Source organism: Cebidichthys violaceus, unplaced genomic scaffold, assembly GCF_023349555.1.
Source record: "Cebidichthys violaceus isolate CVI_PGR_0920_01 unplaced genomic scaffold, fCebVio1.0.p SCAF_20, whole genome shotgun sequence".
Taxonomy (NCBI): Eukaryota; Metazoa; Chordata; class Actinopteri; order Perciformes; family Stichaeidae; genus Cebidichthys; species Cebidichthys violaceus.
The window spans coordinates 9,079,949-9,097,223 of NW_027176373.1; the positions used below are offsets into that span (position 1 = coordinate 9,079,949).

General features: G+C 39.6%; 2 protein-coding genes across 2 annotated transcripts; one reads left to right on the plus strand and one right to left on the minus strand.

The window, feature by feature from the left end:
- Window positions 1-213: 213 nt before the first annotated feature.
- On the minus strand, window positions 214-1,412 carry LOC137876809 (homeobox protein prophet of Pit-1-like). Its single transcript, XM_068716609.1, has 3 exons — window positions 1,373-1,412; window positions 961-1,139; window positions 214-852 (listed from the first exon to the last, which is right to left on the minus strand). Exons 1-3 carry the CDS (start codon window positions 1,410-1,412, stop codon window positions 214-216), a joined length of 858 nt encoding a protein of 285 aa, XP_068572710.1.
- Window positions 1,413-6,977: 5,565 nt separating this feature from the next.
- aldh3a2b (aldehyde dehydrogenase 3 family, member A2b) lies at window positions 6,978-16,011 on the plus strand. The gene is made up of 11 exons (XM_068716114.1): window positions 6,978-7,075; window positions 8,033-8,195; window positions 8,821-9,052; window positions 11,114-11,199; window positions 11,763-11,971; window positions 12,112-12,229; window positions 13,009-13,150; window positions 13,300-13,466; window positions 13,582-13,681; window positions 14,191-14,429; window positions 15,240-16,011. Exons 2-11 carry the CDS (start codon window positions 8,034-8,036, stop codon window positions 15,252-15,254), a joined length of 1,470 nt encoding a protein of 489 aa, XP_068572215.1. The 5' UTR covers window positions 6,978-7,075; window position 8,033; the 3' UTR covers window positions 15,255-16,011.
- The last annotated feature ends 1,264 nt before the right edge of the window (window positions 16,012-17,275 follow it).

The following is a 17,275-nucleotide window of genomic DNA, read 5'->3' on the forward strand; positions in this document are numbered from 1 at the left end:
ACGCCGACATGAGATGTTATCAATGAACAACACTGTACTGGAATAGAATAAATATGTTTTATTTGTAAAATCTCAGTAATAATCCACAGTTTGTAAATAACAGAATCATTTCATGCATTTAATTCACATCAGAAAGTCCCACCATACATACTATAGCTAAGCCTATATTACAATGTGGTGTATAAACTATGTAACTTTCCTCCAAAATTTCAGTCAACCCAAAAGATAATCAATCATTGCCGCAGAAATATCCAAATCTGACAGATTGAAGTCGCCCAGCTGCTGAAAGCAGATATCGGACAGGTCGCCCATGGACTCGTCAGTGCTGTAGATTCTCTGATGTTCCAGCTGACTCTGGACGCCCCCCTTGGGTCCAGGATGTCCGACTGCAGCGCAGCGGCTACCAACAGGCTGGGATCCCTGTGCATCTCCGAGGAAAGCCTCAAAGTCCTCCGTCAAATCCCATTCACTGAGCCCACCCTCTGGGAACATTTCATGGCAGTAACCAGTAAAGTCTGGGGTTTGGTAATAGTGGTCTTGGGGGACTCCTAGGAGACCCGGTCCATGCGGGGAGCAGCATGTAGCATGGTCGGTGGCGACAGGGGATGTAGGTGCGGGCAGGATCATGGCCTGACTCCCCAGTATGGTTGAGAGCCTGGTGGACTGAGGTAGACTTGGATCAGGGTATTCTGCCGGGGCAGTAGGAGGGAAAGAAGAAACCAACTGTGGGAATGGTGGACTGGGAGAATGGGCGTAGGAGAACTGATGAGGGTAGTCTGTGGAGGGCTTCTGGACCTCTTTTGTTGGTTTCTTGCTCTTGAAATAGCGCGCGCGTCGATTTTGAAACCAGACCTGTTAGAAAGTATGAAATGTGGTTATTTTTATGACACACTCGCGCGTTATCCAAATTTTTTTTTGTTTTGTTTTATTCATTGGAAGTTTGAGAAGCGTGTGACATACCTGAATTTTAGACTCCGGCAGCCCAGTAATAGATGCAAGAGACTCCTTCATTTTGATGTCCGGGTACTGCGTGACAGAGAAGGCCCTCTCCAGCTCGTTCAGCTGAGCCTTGCTGAAAGTTGTGCGCTTCCGGCGGCGCTGGGTCTCCGAGCGCGTCCTGTGGGGAGCACCGTGATGCACTGTAGGGAGAGAACATTACATGTTATATTTACAGCTTTTCTGACCTCCCAATTGGAAATAATCACATTGCAAGTAACACAATTTGGAGATAGGTTATATAACGACTTGAGGAAATACTTTAAATTTAACTTTGTACATCTTTGCAACCAAAATTAAAGAGAGCATAAATGCGTTGTTATCCACTAAAATCGGTTCACTGAGCCATATTTAAAAATAAATGTCCTTCACTCACCTCTGCTGGAGTCCTGTGCGTAATTGTCGTTGTTGTTCATGTCCGGGCATGCAGCGGGCCAGTAATGTCCCAAGTAAAACGTGTTTATCTCAGAAACATGACCACCAGTAAAATCCAACCCGAATGCCATTCTCCTCTACAGAGCTCAAACACAAAAGCAAAAAGATGGATATGTTTCCTCAAGTCTCTCCATGACACTGGTGATCAGGTAGGATACAAGAGGGTTTTATACTTTGCTTGACAGACACAGGACGACCCCCCCCCCCCCAACACACACACACACACACACACACACACACACACACACACACACACACACACACACACACACACCCTGCACCCCCACCCTCTTGCACGTCTCAGTGGATATTGTCAAGCCTTACAAACGCGTGCCTTTGATGTGTTACACACCTATACACTGCCTCCGCTATTAGGTGTCTGTTTGATCCCCGACGTCCCGTCAATGTGGCCATTTAGCCTAGACAAATCTTGTATCCTGCGGTAATGTCAGCTCACACAACACTGAGATCGTCTGTAAAGTCACTCATAGCTGTTTAGTTTTGGGGGAAATGGAAGAATGAAGGAGCAACATGTTTATGCAATTTGTAGCCTAAGGATTCGGATACACATGGCTAATAACCTGACAGGTAAAGCAGTAATCACACTTTTCTGACACTTCAGTCTGTGGCACATCCTCTCCTCCACAGTTGCTGCCTCCTGGTGCGCATCAGAAGAAGAAAAAACAGTGTGTGGATATTGGAAGTGTATTGAAAAAGCTGCCGGAGTGTGAGGCTTCAGTCAGCTATAATGTGTTGAGGTGACAAATCAGACTACTTTTTCTCCTTCCTGGTCGGTTGTGTTTCCACTGATCGAGACATCAAAACACCGGATAACGCACAGTCCAATGCACAGCCAGTTCCCATGCTAGTGCCAGACTCACAGTGTTCGGACCTTTGGAAACTGAATTTAAATGTACAAACATAAGGCGGCGTCAGAAGGCTAAAATCTAAGACTAGCATGGAAATGTATTCAATTGCGTATTTTTGCTTTGAATGTATCGAAAATATAAAATAAACTACAATGACATGCTATACATTTTCTTAATTTTCTCTTGTCGGTCATATGAAGAGCACGTGATGTAAGAAAATATTTGGGGTCATAACGGTCTGAAGATGAGACATCAACCCTGATGATTGCTTCACATCAACAGTAAAGTATTCACATTTACTCATACACCCACAAACAATGGGCCATTACGATCATAACTCAAAATACTGCTGACCGTCACATGACTTACATTAAGGCCACTGTACATCGATACCAAAAAACAAATAGATGGGCCGTCGAAACAGGGTCACGCGCTGCCAGAGCTTCCGTGACCCCTGACCCTGACCATTTTATTCTCTCAAACAGAAACATTGCGTAAACGTTTTATTTATAAGCTTGACATCTGCAGATTTCTAATTTTTAAAGCTTGAAAATGTATTATTTGTGATATATTTAAATATGTTTTATATACCTCGCATTATTTTAGTTGGTCTACTTAATAGCTTATACTGTTATTGTAGTATATGTTGTTAGAGGCACAAGAGAGTGAGAGGTGGAAAGAAGCCACTAGATGGCAACATTAGACAGTTTATCTATCTATCTATCTATCTATCTATCTATCTATCTATCTATCTATCTATCTATCTATCTATCTATCTATTTATCTATCTATCTATCTATCTATCTATCTATCTATCTATCTATCTATCTATCGCTCTCTCTGTCTATCTCTCCCTCTCTCGCTCTATCTATCTATCTCTCTTTATATATATGGAACAGGTTGTGTAACACTTCTTTTGCTTTACACTTCAGAAGTGTTTGGTATGTGCATAATGTATAGTTGGCAGCCCAATATGATAAGAACACGATGGGCCTACACAAGCTAAAGTACAGTATGGTAAAGATAAATATACAGACGGGTGACAAATTGAAGAAAAAAAAAAAATAAGATGACGGAAAAATATAACAAATGTTGATGCTTCCAACACAGGACATGTGTGCTCACTGTCATCTCTGTGAATCTAGGACTTTTTTTGGAGTAATGTGTCTCCTCCACCATCATCAAAACACCAGTTGAGGGAATATATTTCGGAAGAATGCTGTCCATCCCTCCAGTAGAGCTCTGAGATTTTTCAACTCAAATTATTCAATACAACTTTATTATTCCACAAAGGCAATTTGATTTTGGTCATAATTAAAAAGAGACCACAAACAAACATATTAACAAACAGACAATTAAACGCTTGGAACTGCTTTGAGCTGATAATGCAGTTGCATTCAAGATGTACATTACATTACATTACATTACAGTCATTTAGCAGACGCTTTTATCCAAAGCGACTTACAATAAGTGCATCAACATTGGTAATCAAAAGAACTACTAGTCACCAGAAGTCATAAGTACATTTCCCTTTCCAAACAAGCATCTAAGAGCATGAAGCAGAGCATAACTCAGAGCCAAAGTACAGTACAGAAACAAGAAAAACAGTTAGTGCTATAAGTAATACGAATACAATAAGTGCAACAAACTAGTATGAATACAATAAGTGCTAAGTGGAAGGCTCAGGGTAGCACTTCCTGAAGAGGTGGGTTTTCAGCCTGCGCCGAAAGATGGGCAGCGACTCTGCTGTCCTGACGTCAGTGGGAAGTTCATTCCACCACTGTGGGGCCAGGACAGAAAACAGCCGTGACCGGGTCGATCGGCCGCCAGGACCTCTGAGCGACGGGGAAACCAATCGCCCCGAGGCAGCAGAGCGAAGTGGTCGGGCGGGGGTGTAAGGCTTGACCATGGCCTGGAGATAGGAAGGAGCTGTTCCTTTCACTGCCCTGTAGGCTAGCACCAGAGTCTTAAACTGGATGCGAGCTCTTACAGGTAGCCAGTGTAGAGAACGGAGAAAGGAAGTTGTGTGGGAGAACTTGGGGCGATTGAACACCAGGCGAGCTGCGGCTTTCTGGACAAGCTCCAGAGGTCTGATGGCCGACGCCGGCGAGTAGAGAGTTGCAGTAGTCCAGGCGGGAGATGACAAGAGCCTGGATGAGAACCTGCGCCGTCTCGTCAGTCAGGAAGGGACGAATCCTCCTGATGTTGTAGAGCAGGAATCTGCTCTCATCTGTAATGAAAGTCGTCATTTACAATAATAAAATGGAAATAATCTACAGGGCAGATGCATTTAATTATTTCATATGCCATGCTTCAGATAGAGCCCAGAATTCAGTCCTTTATTCACCAGGCAGATCGTTTCCGTATATTATTAGGGCGCTTGGGTATTGGTGGATGCAAGAGAGAGAGAACTAATAATGGTGGCTAAACACAACACACTTGTCAACATACATTTCTGTGCCAAATTGTTTTTTTAAAGTATTTTTCACTAGTTGAGTTTCAATTAGATTTTGTCTTGTTATACTTTAGTATTAACTTATTCTACTAAAATGTATGGGGTCAATGTTTTTATAGAAATGTATCTTTACTTAACTTACATTCCTTGTTCATGGAGTGACACTCTTCATCTCCTTTTGAGTTTTCTAGCCTCCAAACTGTATATTCCTAACCTCCCCATAACATTTTTTTTTTAAATCACAATACACAAACTGTGCTTTTCTCTGTGTCTGAATGTCTTAGCGTATACCTCACACACTCAGGTGTGCACACAGAGAAATGATGGTCTTCTGTGTCCACACTCCTCTCTAAGAAATCAGGTTTGACACTCAGGTGTGAATGACGCTGTGCCCTCCTTTCCCTCACCTATGTCCTCACTCCATCCTTCACAATACACAAACACCACTCCTCAGCCCGCTGTTTGATGTGGAAACTCTGTTCACATTTCCTGTCAACCTGAGAGATTTTTGGGTCTAATCCATGCGCTGCATGGCTGAGGTGAGAGGGTTACTCCTTGTATCGTGTCCTGCACCGTAAAACGTTTTTCTTGATCTGAGAAATAGAAGCTGAGTGTGATTCCAGCTTGGCAGGGGATAAGAGACCGTCAGACTGTGAAGGGAAGGGAGGGAAAGCAGGAGTCAAGATTTAGTAACAAAATAAACAGATATCACGACTCAGGCGGAATGCTGAGGACAAGACACTGGAATATTCTTTCAGCAGCATTTACAGCACAGTGATCTAGCTGGTCGATGTGATTTAAGCTTTGGATCAAAGTACAGACAGCAGGAGGGCAGAGCAGAAACTCCATTTACAATATTGTGGTTTTAGGCTGGGTCGTTTATTGTTTAGTCAAATAAATTATTATGAAGACAAAAAACAATGTTGTCTCATTCAAAACTATGAACTATAAAAACTAAATCTATTACAACGGAAGTCAGTGTTTGGATAGTTGGTGGTGAAGACATAAACTTGATAGAGGAAGGTTGAAATAAACAGATATTATCAAAAGAACCAATTTATGAATACAATAACATAAAGCCTAGAAGGAGTCTACTTTTTATTCACATTATTTGTCCAGACTGAAAACATGCATAAGTCAAAGAGATCTGACTCTGAATGAGATTTGTATAGGCTAATATTTGGATTTGGTGTTATGTTTATATTTTCCTATCGACATATGCTGCAAACTATTATAGGCTAGAATCTAAAAATAAAAAAATGAACTCCTCTGGACTATTTGGGATTTTAGCATTGTTTCTCAGGGACTAGGACCAGGCTGGAGAGATGACATTATATCACCCCTGATGGAACAAGAGCCTTATTCCAGGATTTGATTATACAAAGTTGATACATAACAGTATATTGTTGCACCAAATATGGCTCTTCAAATTGGTATGAGAATATTTTGTCGTTATAAAGCCCTAGTCTATTCATTCAATTTCCGGTGTATATTACACACAACAGTTAACAAAAAAGTGAATTATTCTGTATAATACCTAAATGTTCGTGAAGGATTGTATGGGGCTTTTTTAAATTATTTGTGATAAAGTTTGTTGGTTTTGTTAATGTTAATCAGGTATAATCAGGTTTAACATCTTCGTTTAGCATGTGAGCATGCTAGTATGGAAGCCCATTCTATAGATGGAAAATAAAGATCCTGTAAGTCATTATAATGAGAAACTTTCTAAAAATAATGACTCAGTATCTCATAATTATGAGATATCAAGTCATAATATGAGATAGTAAGTCGTTCTTTCTTAGAAAGATTCTAATTATAATGACTTACAGGATCTTTATTTTTTCCATCACAGTACAGGAATGGGCTTCCATATGCTATCACTTCCTAAGCACTTAACACAAAATATAGACCTATAGCTAATGGTAATGACTTTACTGTTGCTGGTATTTTGTAAGTTTAAGTATGTATGCAAACTGGCTAAAAGTAAAAACGTCAACCTCATAGTGGCGTTAGAGGAAAACGTAACGTGTGGGTTCATCCTCTGGGTAGTACAAATGTCTGTTCAAAACATCCGGGATGGTCCGGACTACAGCGGTGCACCACCTGACAGACGTTGAGCTAGACATGGAGCGTTGATGCTAACGTGGCTAAAAGCTAGCTGCAGGCAGCGGCAGTTAGGTCCCGCCCCTGTGTGGGCGTGACCTAACGGAACAAGGGTTGTGTTTACTTATCGTCGTCGTTATTCAACCTCTCTACCCCGGCTGTCCCTCCATCCAGAGCGAAGGATCTCAAGACATTCACCCGAACTCCAATTAATCAGGTAGGAATTAAAAACAAAACTGTGCAGTGTTTAATAAGTGTAGAACAGTCCAGGTTCAGTTAACAAGATATAAAGGTCCATTATCAAGTAACTACAGCATAATATACCGGATGTCCTCGTTAATGTTCTTTGTAACGCGTATTTAACTGTCACTATGAGAAACGTTAGTTTCTCATTACTGCACCTTCAACTCTGACCCAGTAGGCTGGTTGTAGTTCTCATGGAGGTTTCCTGTTACGATCCTATTATAACACATCTCTCTGTTGTATATAAACAAAGGAAAGAGCAGCACAGACTGGAAGGAGAGACATTTATACTGCGTCACTGCAGAACAATAACAGAGTTTATGAGGTGAACAGCCTTCAATGGTTTTATCATTCAGTATTATAGGTTAGCCTATAAGTGTTCAGATCGTCTGCTTTATTAAAGTTATTTGTAAGACTACTCCACTACAGGTAAAAGTCCTGGATTCTACGACATTTTTAATAAAGTAAAATACAGTATTGAATGTACCAAAGACATTTATTGCATTATAGTTTCTGATTAGATCTACAAACATTAATCTATTGACAGAAAACTATTTCGATAATTGATTCATCCTTTTGGGTTATTTTTAAGAAACAAAAAAATGCTAAAATCCCAGGTGATCACAAATGAATTTCCTGCTTTCTTAGTCTTTCATGATAGAAGTTGTTATCTACTTTACATACTGATACATACTTGAATCTGTAACAATTCATATTTCATTACTTATTACTTTCTGTGTAAAATATTCAACAGTAAAGTGCTTTGTGTTCTCCAGTTTATAATTATTATTATTAATAATTAAACTAAAGTATTTGGAAGTGAACCAAAACTACAGTGTGGCCTGCAGCCATCACATGACATGTTTGACAGTTGTGATGCACAGTGTACTACACAACAGTCCAAAATAATTGGGAATCTTTTTCTCCCCAGGATGTCCCGGGAGCAGCAGGCAGTGGCTCGTGCCAGGAAAGCCTTCGAAACAGGCAGGTCCAAATGCTTAGAGCACCGGATTCGCCAACTGAAGAACCTGCAGCGGTTATTCATTGAGAAACAGAGTGTGATTTCAGATGCCGTCAAGAAAGACCTCAATAAGGTGAGTAGTAAAAGTGTCTTCCTCACGGCCCCAAAAAATATATACCTGGTCTCCAACAAGCTTGAGAGTCAGGGTCTGAGAGTAAGACTAGTCAGTTCAGAGTCAGTTCTGAGTCTGTTGGGTCAGACCTGTGTGTTTAGATTGTGCACATTACAGATTTTCATGGTTTAATCTACACAACACAAGGGTTTAGACGTCAGGTCTGAAATATAACAATGAAGTCCTGGACTTAGTTATACTGTTGTCCCTGATGTTCATAAACCTTTATCAAGGCAGGGAAAGGCTTTCAAAGTCTTAACGTGAAGATTAGAAAATAAGAACTAGACAACCAGAATTATATGAACAAACAAATAATAAAATCTTTTAAGAAAGTCAGAATTATCATCCAACAGTCCAAAAAGACAACAGTTGTGAAACAAGTTAAAGATGCAAATATTAATGAAGTAGAAAGGAGATTAGAAAACATATGAAGATCTCCACAAAGGAAGGGATTAAAGTGGTTACAATTTGGATACCTTTTTGGTTGCACAGACAGGCTTTATAATGAAAACATACAGTGAAAAAATAACCCAAAAAATGCAACATCAGCAATGAGCCAGCCTAACGTTATTGTCTTCAACCCCAGAGCGAGGTGGGCACGCAGCTGTACGAGACTCTGGGTCTGGAGGGGGAGATCAGCCTGGCCATCAAGAAGCTGAAGGAGTGGGCCGCCCCTCGGCCCGTGGAGAAGAACCTGATGACCATCTCGGACACCGTCTACATCAAGCCGGAGCCGCTGGGGGTGGTGCTCATCATCGGGGCCTGGAACTACCCCTGGGCTGTCACCATCCAGCCGCTCATAGGAGCCATCGCAGCTGGTACTGCAGCATGCTATGTGTGTGTGTGTGTGTGTGGGGCGGGGTGGGTGAAAGGGCAGCGTGGGTGTGTGTGTGTGTGTGTGTCTCCATGTGTGTGATGTAACCAGGTCAGCGTTCACATTTCTATCTAATTCCCTTGTCACTTCCCCCTGTGATGAACTTTGAGAAGGGATCTGTCTAATCTCAGACACCATTAGTTGGAAACACTGATGCAAGATTTGTGTCCACTTTGACTGCTCGAGCAATTTCAAAATTACTCAAGATAGCACAATCATCACAATGTAGAGTTTGTAAAAAATACTGTTACAAGTGGCTGGTACATCTGCTTCACTCACCAGCCAAGAAAAACAATGTTAATATTTTGAGTGGCTGGTAGAAATTGAACATTCACTAGCTTTTTGGCCGGTAGACAAAAGAGGTGATTATGCACCCGGAAGGCTCCTTAAATTTCATAACTGTCTTTTGACCAATACACCACAACATCTCTATTTAATTTTTGGAAGCAATGTGGGTATACAGTTCTTTATTATTCTTCTTTTATTTTTCTAGTCCCGGTCGGTTTCTGTGTCTTGTGATCATAACCACTTCAGTTCCTGTTTAATCCAGTCACTGCTCAGCATTCTTCTCTCTCTATCCATTTGTGATTATTGGGTCAGAGGCCACACTGCGCTGCAGCCAAGAGAAAGTTATAAGATTAGCAGTAGATTCAGAGTAAAAAATGTCCTCTAACGTCTGTATTTAACACTCATGCAGGTGATCATCATGTGTTGGTGTGTTGTTCACATGTGAACACGCATGTCTCAACTTTGTGCCTTGATCCTATCACTGAGTTCTCGAAGGACAAGGTTGGAGCCTGAGTGAATCACTAATCAGCTCCCAGATAATAAGTGAACTAATGTATAATTTATTTCTCTTAAATGGCCACTCTGCCTTGAGTGTTCTGGCTCGACTCTCATCACTTTGTGATGCGAACCCCAGTGTGGAGAGTTTTCTTGTGACTGTTTAGCATGACACTGCAGTATTTTCACAGTCTTTTGTCTTGGTCCTCATGTGCTTGAGTCTTTTGTTTGTAACTTGACCCCAGTGATAGTTTTACATATTAGTGCTACGAGAGCGGCTGCAGGTAGACGGCTCATGTGTGTTTCATTTGGATGAAGGCTTTAGACTAAAAACATTGATAGCTAAAGCACTTAAATGAACTGAGTGTTTTCAGACTGCAGCCCATGCACTAAGTGTTTGTACAGCATGGACTTTATCCTTCGCTCCAGCATTATCAGATCTTACTCTGACTGTCATATCTGCCAAGCAAGTCTTTTCTCTTTATTTATTGAACAAATACAGATAATCAACCTAAAAGGCAGCTGTCAACACCAGCACCAGACAAAAGTGACTCAGATTTAACAAATCTAAAGATTTTAAACACAGGCTCTTATATGTAAGAACCACATATATACAGTTATAGCTTGAGAAAATGTGTGCGCTGTGTCATCATGCGCCACCTGCTGACAGCGGTCAAAGAAAATTCAAAGGTACATCAGAAGTTGCATAAATAAAATGCAGCTTCTTCAAAACTGAGACGGGCATTTTGTAGAGATGACGAGGAGAAGCAACTACTTATGTAGTCCATGTTGTTAGTGGCATTACATATTTTCCTCCATTCAAAAATAAGCCTGATATATACACAACCTGCTCAGCAACAAATGGCAAATAGACACAGTAGCTGGGGAACATAGTGACAGAGAAAAATATTTCCATCAGGATTTGGTACAATTAAAAAACAGTAAATATTGACCTCAAATTAATGCTAATGGTGCTTTGTAACAACTGGTTATGTAAATAAGCCACTGTTTGCTAGGTGCTTTTACTGTGTCAACTTAGGATGTGATGATTCCAGTGTTCAACTTGTTTCTGCTGCCCCCTGGTGGCCAAATAACTCAAATTATATCAGGTTCAAATAAAGGTACAGTGGAAGAAAACAAGATTTTGGGGATTATACTTTTAAGAGTGGGCCATGTGTTTCTATCTGGTGATATCTGCTGCTTTTGTCATTTTCCTGTCCAGGTAATGCAGCTGTGGTGAAGCCGTCTGAGGTCTGTGTTCACACTGCAAAGGTCATGGAGGACCTGCTGCCGCTGTACATCGACAAAGTAAGGATGACGTGACACAAAATTGTTCTTCTGTCATTGTTCATGACATGTAAGCATATTGTTGTTTCTTAAGTAGACTTAATTGACAACAGACAAATAAAATATAATGTAAATGGCAAGTTCATGAAAAATGTACTTTCTCAAACAGGATTATTTCCTCTTTGAACAAAAACACAGATTTTTGGCTGTGTTTATAGTCCACATTACTCGCCTTTTTCCCCTGCTGGCTCTATGTGCACTGACACAGTAATCAGGCAAACAATTTTCACCTTTAGGATAGAATGTAAAGTTGGTGGTGGGCAACCATGCATACAAAGGCTCATAACAGGTAAAGTGAAAGTCTTTGCTTGGCTCTTTTATTGTGAAAAATATCCAGCAACCAGTTTCTCTCTCTCTTTTAATCTCTATTATTTCTACTAAAAGGTCTACAAAAACAAAAACAAAAACAGATGCATCACAAGACTTGATTATAACTGAGTGCTACAAAGACACACAACATGTTGCTTGAGGGACTGCATTCTGCTTTGTGATAACCAAGTGTGTATTTCCACCCTGTGTGTCAGGAGCTTTACCCTGTAGTAACCGGGGGAGTGTCAGAGACCCAGGAGCTGCTGCGTCAGAGGTTTGATCACATCTTCTACACGGGCAACAGCATGGTGGGCAAACTGATCATGGAGGCTGCTGCCAAACATCTGACGCCTGTCACCCTGGAGCTGGGCGGCAAGAGCCCCTGCTACATCGACAAGGACTGTGACATAAGCATAGCCTGCAGGTCAGAACGATGATTAGACGTGGTTTGGCTTCACGGTTATTTTTCCATTCTTTTTAGAGCAAACATTTGTTTCCATCCAGTCCCTCTTTTACTGTATCTGTTCTTTAGCTCCTCCTGTTAACTCTTCCGCTGCTGTGTAGGCGTGTTGCCTGGGGAAAGTACACCAACTGTGGTCAGACTTGCATCGCCCCAGACTACATCCTGTGTGAGCCCATCGTCCAGGACCGGGTCATTGAAGAGGTCAAGAAATCCATAAAGGTACTGAAGACCTGAATACACACTCAGGAAAAGTAATTTATTCAATCGTGAACTTCAAAAACAGGCAATGTTGTCCACAACATTCTTTGTCAAAGACTCCAAAATTATTCATAGCTGTAACGTAACCTGTAATGTCAGAAAGTCATGTTGTTGTAAAATAGTTTTAAAACCGAAGTATACCACAAAACAATCAATAATCTAGGAAAAATTCCATACCCGCTTTGCGTGAGTCTTTTAATGCTGAAATAAAGGATACCGAAAACCAGAGGTTGTCTTTTAAGTATTTATTCTCTGCGCAGAGAAGGTTCAATCATCACAACAGAATGCGTACAGTCTCAGTGAGGAAGAACCAAGTGTAAAGTGAACGCGCTTTCTTTATACAGAAGGAGCAACGGTGGGGGCCAATGTTACAGACATTTTGGTCTCAGATTGATAGAAACAACAATGAAAAACAAGCGGCGGGACGGCCTTGGTGCTGGAATATTCTCATACAACACAGTTACAGTTATCTTTGAGCACCGGCAAGGTTGAATTCTTCTTTTGCACAACAATAAGAAAGATACATCTGGGCATGTACGCTAACACACTGAAGTTCAACTGAGTTCAGAGCAAACTAAGTAGAACTTACGTATACTATACTACGTAGAAATATCTATACTAGGTAGAAATATATACTAAGTAAAAATGTACCATTACAGTACTTCTTCAGTTGAATCAGTCTTCTTGACCTGGATGTAACAAGAATATTTGTGTAGTGATGAGATTGTTTCCTCTGGCAGGAGTTCTACACCGACAACCCAAAGACCTGTCCGGACTACGGGCGCATCATCAACCAGCGCCACTTCAAGAGAATAATGAACATGTTGGAGGACAGCGCCATCGCCGCAGGGGGAGACAACGACGAGTCAGACTGCTATATAGGTAATCCTGCCGACAGCCAAATGAAAATCAATCAGGAGGGAGCTTTTTTCATGGTTTTCATTCAGGCAATTACAGAGACGTAAGTGATGAAGAACAGACTATGAAAACCATGCAATATTTGATAAACAGTGTTTCTGTGTTGTGTTTAGCCCCCACAGTTCTGCGGGACGTGAAGCCAGAGGCGAAGGTGATGCAGGAGGAGATATTTGGACCTCTGCTTCCCATCTTGCCGGTCAACGGTCTGGGCGAAGCAATCAAGTTTATCAATAAAGGAGAGAAACCTCTGGCCCTCTATGTCTTCTCATCAGATGACAAGGTATATCAGACATTATTGGACACATGCAGACGCAGAGCAGCGTAGTTGACAGATGCAGACGTCTACATGTACAGTGTGTAGTTACAGATTCATGAGCAGACTTCTCTCTCTTCAGGTGATAAAGAGAATGACAGACGAGACCTCCAGTGGAGGACTGCTGGCCAACGACTGTCTTGTACACTATTCTGTCAGCTCGTTGCCTTTCGGAGGAGTGGGTAAGTACTAAGAGCGACAACTCTTTGTAGAAATGGTACTAAAAACAAGAGTTCACTTAGTTTTTATTCTTTTGCTTTTTGACTTGTTGGGGAACTGAGCTGTTCACTCACTCAGTACTACCTGTGTAGGTCATGCAGAGGGACTTAAATGTGCTCTCTAATGTGACGTTATGTCAAAATAAAGCCAATAAGTCACAAACATACCTGGAAAGAAAAAGGTTTCAAAACTCTGGCACATTTCTGTGGACATACAAATGCTTAAAAAGACCCGACCCAATTTGATTTACGGTTACAAAGCCCATCACTGCATCACTGACAACTTTTTAGACCTTTCAAACATTAATGAAAACCAACGGATGTCTGACAGGTATCAGGAAATCAGTCTCTTTTACCTTTTTAGGGTTGATTTCTGTCCCCATAGCTGAAATATTTGATCCCACATCAAAATGTTTTTGATTGATTTAAATCCATTAAACAGTCAAACCTCCTCCCTCTGTTTTCATGTACAGGAAACAGTGGTATGGGCTGCTACCACGGGAAGTTCAGCTTTGACCAGCTGAGCCACCTGCGTGGTTGTCTCATCAAGCAGCTGAAAATGGAGGGTGTGAACAGCATGCGCTACCCGCCTCACACACCCAAGAAACTGGGCTGGGCGCGCTTCTTCATCCTGAATAACGTAGACCTGGGCTGGATCGGGCGGATGGCGCTCTTAGCCGTCTTGGCTGTGGTGGCTGCTGTTGTGCTGCAGGTGAGTCACAGAGGAGACGAACGCAGATAAAAACATGTTCACGTTGTGTGTCATGAGGAGGCAGAGATGAAAGAAAACACACTGATCGCTCTTCAAGCACCAACTTTAAGATGTTTGTAAGAGTATTTTATTTAAGTTGCAAAGAACTGGGAAATGCCAGTCATCAGCTGCTTGCATATTTTGCAGATGCCAAGAGCTTTAATTTACGTTTCAGAATTTACACATTCATGGTACTTTTACTTTACTTGAATGCAACTTTCTACTTTTATGTATGAGGGAAATGTACTTTAGTTAAGTACAGCTTTAGTTACCTTTCAAATTACAATATTTCATAACCTTCCTCTCCAGTGAAAACGACATAATTTCCAAATTTGGTGAATATGATTTCTGATAAACTGAAGGATGAAGTGTTCCTTTATGGGTTGAGAACAACTCCTACTTCTTAAGATAAATAAACTATTAAAAGATCAGCTGGAAAATGTATAATAGCAAAGCTGAAAACAAGGCTGTTTTTCTGAGCTCATGAAAAGTGGACTCATAACATATGATGATCCTATAGAATATTAAACAACACATCAGTATATAAAGTTGTTAAGATTAGCAGCATACGCATTAAAGCATCAGTCATATTAATCCAAAAACATTACATATAATAGTAAAACACTGACAGGGACCATTTTACTGCATAATGAGTACAGCCACCCAGTGGGGGCAAACACGTCATAGCTTACACCTTTGAGATGCTTGACAGTAAAGTATATTACTCCTGATAAAGAGAGGTGATAAAGAATATATCTTTTTTTCCTCCAGAATTATCTCCTTTGAAGACATCCCGCTGCTTCACAGACAACAAGTGTCTTGTTTGAAGAAAAGAACGGCATGATTTCATACCATTAGTGTCTGTATGAATCAAATCATCATCTGCTCAGGACCGCCATAATATGGGAAATATTTAGGGTGATGCCTTAATTAATTTTATATTTCAAGAACTGTGTCAGAAGTTTAAATGTAGCCAACATCTTATTTTCATGAAGGTAATTATTTATGTATGGCTCTTAAATTTGTGTTCAGCATTACTATGTTCCGTTTTAACCCATTAGATAATGTTTACATACTTAAAAAACACTTTAAAACATACAATATAATGCTGTGATTTTGCTAGAATTATTTCAAATGAAGTAACTAAATGTGTTACTCTAGACTGTGATATCAACAAAATTTGCAGCATTTGATAACAATTAATGAATGTTCAATGAAGGGCTGAAACAAATGAAGTTAGTTGCATTTTCTGCGTAGTGAAACCGTTTTTATTGTGTTGGAGTAACCTACAGTTCACTTTGTGTCCATTCCATTTCAATGATGGTTCAGCTAATAACTTTGAATTTAAATTTAAATTTGTTTGAATTTAAGCATCCTTGTAACTTGTTTAGTGGTCTATAAATAACTGTAGTTGCTAACGTTGTTTTTGGTTTTATCAAACCATTGCAATTTTAAGGGATTTGTAATTAACAGTTGAATATACACATACATACATGTATTTCTATATTGGATTAATATTCAAATAAATATATTTCTACATGTATCAGTTTGTGATTTGATTTTAATTTTATTATTTATTTTTTTCACAATTAATTATTATATTTATAAACCCATTCCAGTACATAATCATAATGCATTTTTGCTGTTTTTCTGATTTAACAACATAGTTATTAAGGTACTTCTGAGAAAAGGAAAAAAAAAATTATCTTTTTTTCTGAAGTAACAAGATACCTCAAAATCTCTCATTCAGTGATGGAATGCAAATACATTTACTCAAGGAATGTACTTAAGTATTTACTTGAATATTTCCATGTTATGCTACTTTATACTTCTACTCCACTACATTTTGGAAGTCAATTATGTACTTTTTACTGCACTACATTTATTTGGCAAAGTTACTTAGTTTGCAGTCTCAGAGTATTAATACAAAACTCAGCCATATAATGAAATTAGCCGCATCTTTACCCACTGAAACATTAAAATGATGAACACATTAATGCATGAATAATGATGATAAAAATGCAATAATATAAAAATAATAATATTCTGAAACGGGTCCCTCTGCATAATGAGTACTTTAACTTTCGGTACATGAAGTATATTTTGATGCTAATGTAACCCGCTTAAAAATAGTTTAATAGTAATTTAATTAATTGTCCGGTGAGTGTTTGTTTTGAATATCCCGTTTTGTGCTAGCTAACATTAAGTTAGCTTAAAGTTCAAAGTCAGCTACATAAAGTTAGCTTAAAGTTAGATACTTAAAGTTAGCTTAAAGTTAGGTACATAAAGTTAGCTACATAAAGTTAGCTTAAAGTTAGATACATAAAATAAGTTAGCTACATAAAGTTAGCTTAAAGTTAGCTTCATAAAGTTAGCTTAAAGATATTTACAAAAAGTTTGCTTCATTAAGTTAGCTTAAAGTTAGCTTAAAGTTACACAAAGTTAGCTTCATTAAGTTAGCTTAAAGATAGCTACATTAAGTTATCTTAAAGTTAGCCGTCATGTAACGTTATTCTGTTACAGCGAGTGAGAAGTTATTTTGGTAAGAATTCATGTAATTTAGCAGAGTTGTGTGTTTCCTTTAAAACATTTACTGAAAAAAAATCCTCAGTAACGTTAATGCTTTAACTTGAGTTGAATTAATAATTTCAGTGTTTTACATGTGCAGCAGCTTTGTGATTTTTAATCCTGATTGTAAGGTTAATTCATTAATTTCGATTTTTGATATACCAGATTTGATAATATTTAAATTTAAAAGAGATTAACCAAATATTGCTCAGGTTGTTTGTTCTTTTTTTCGGCCCCAA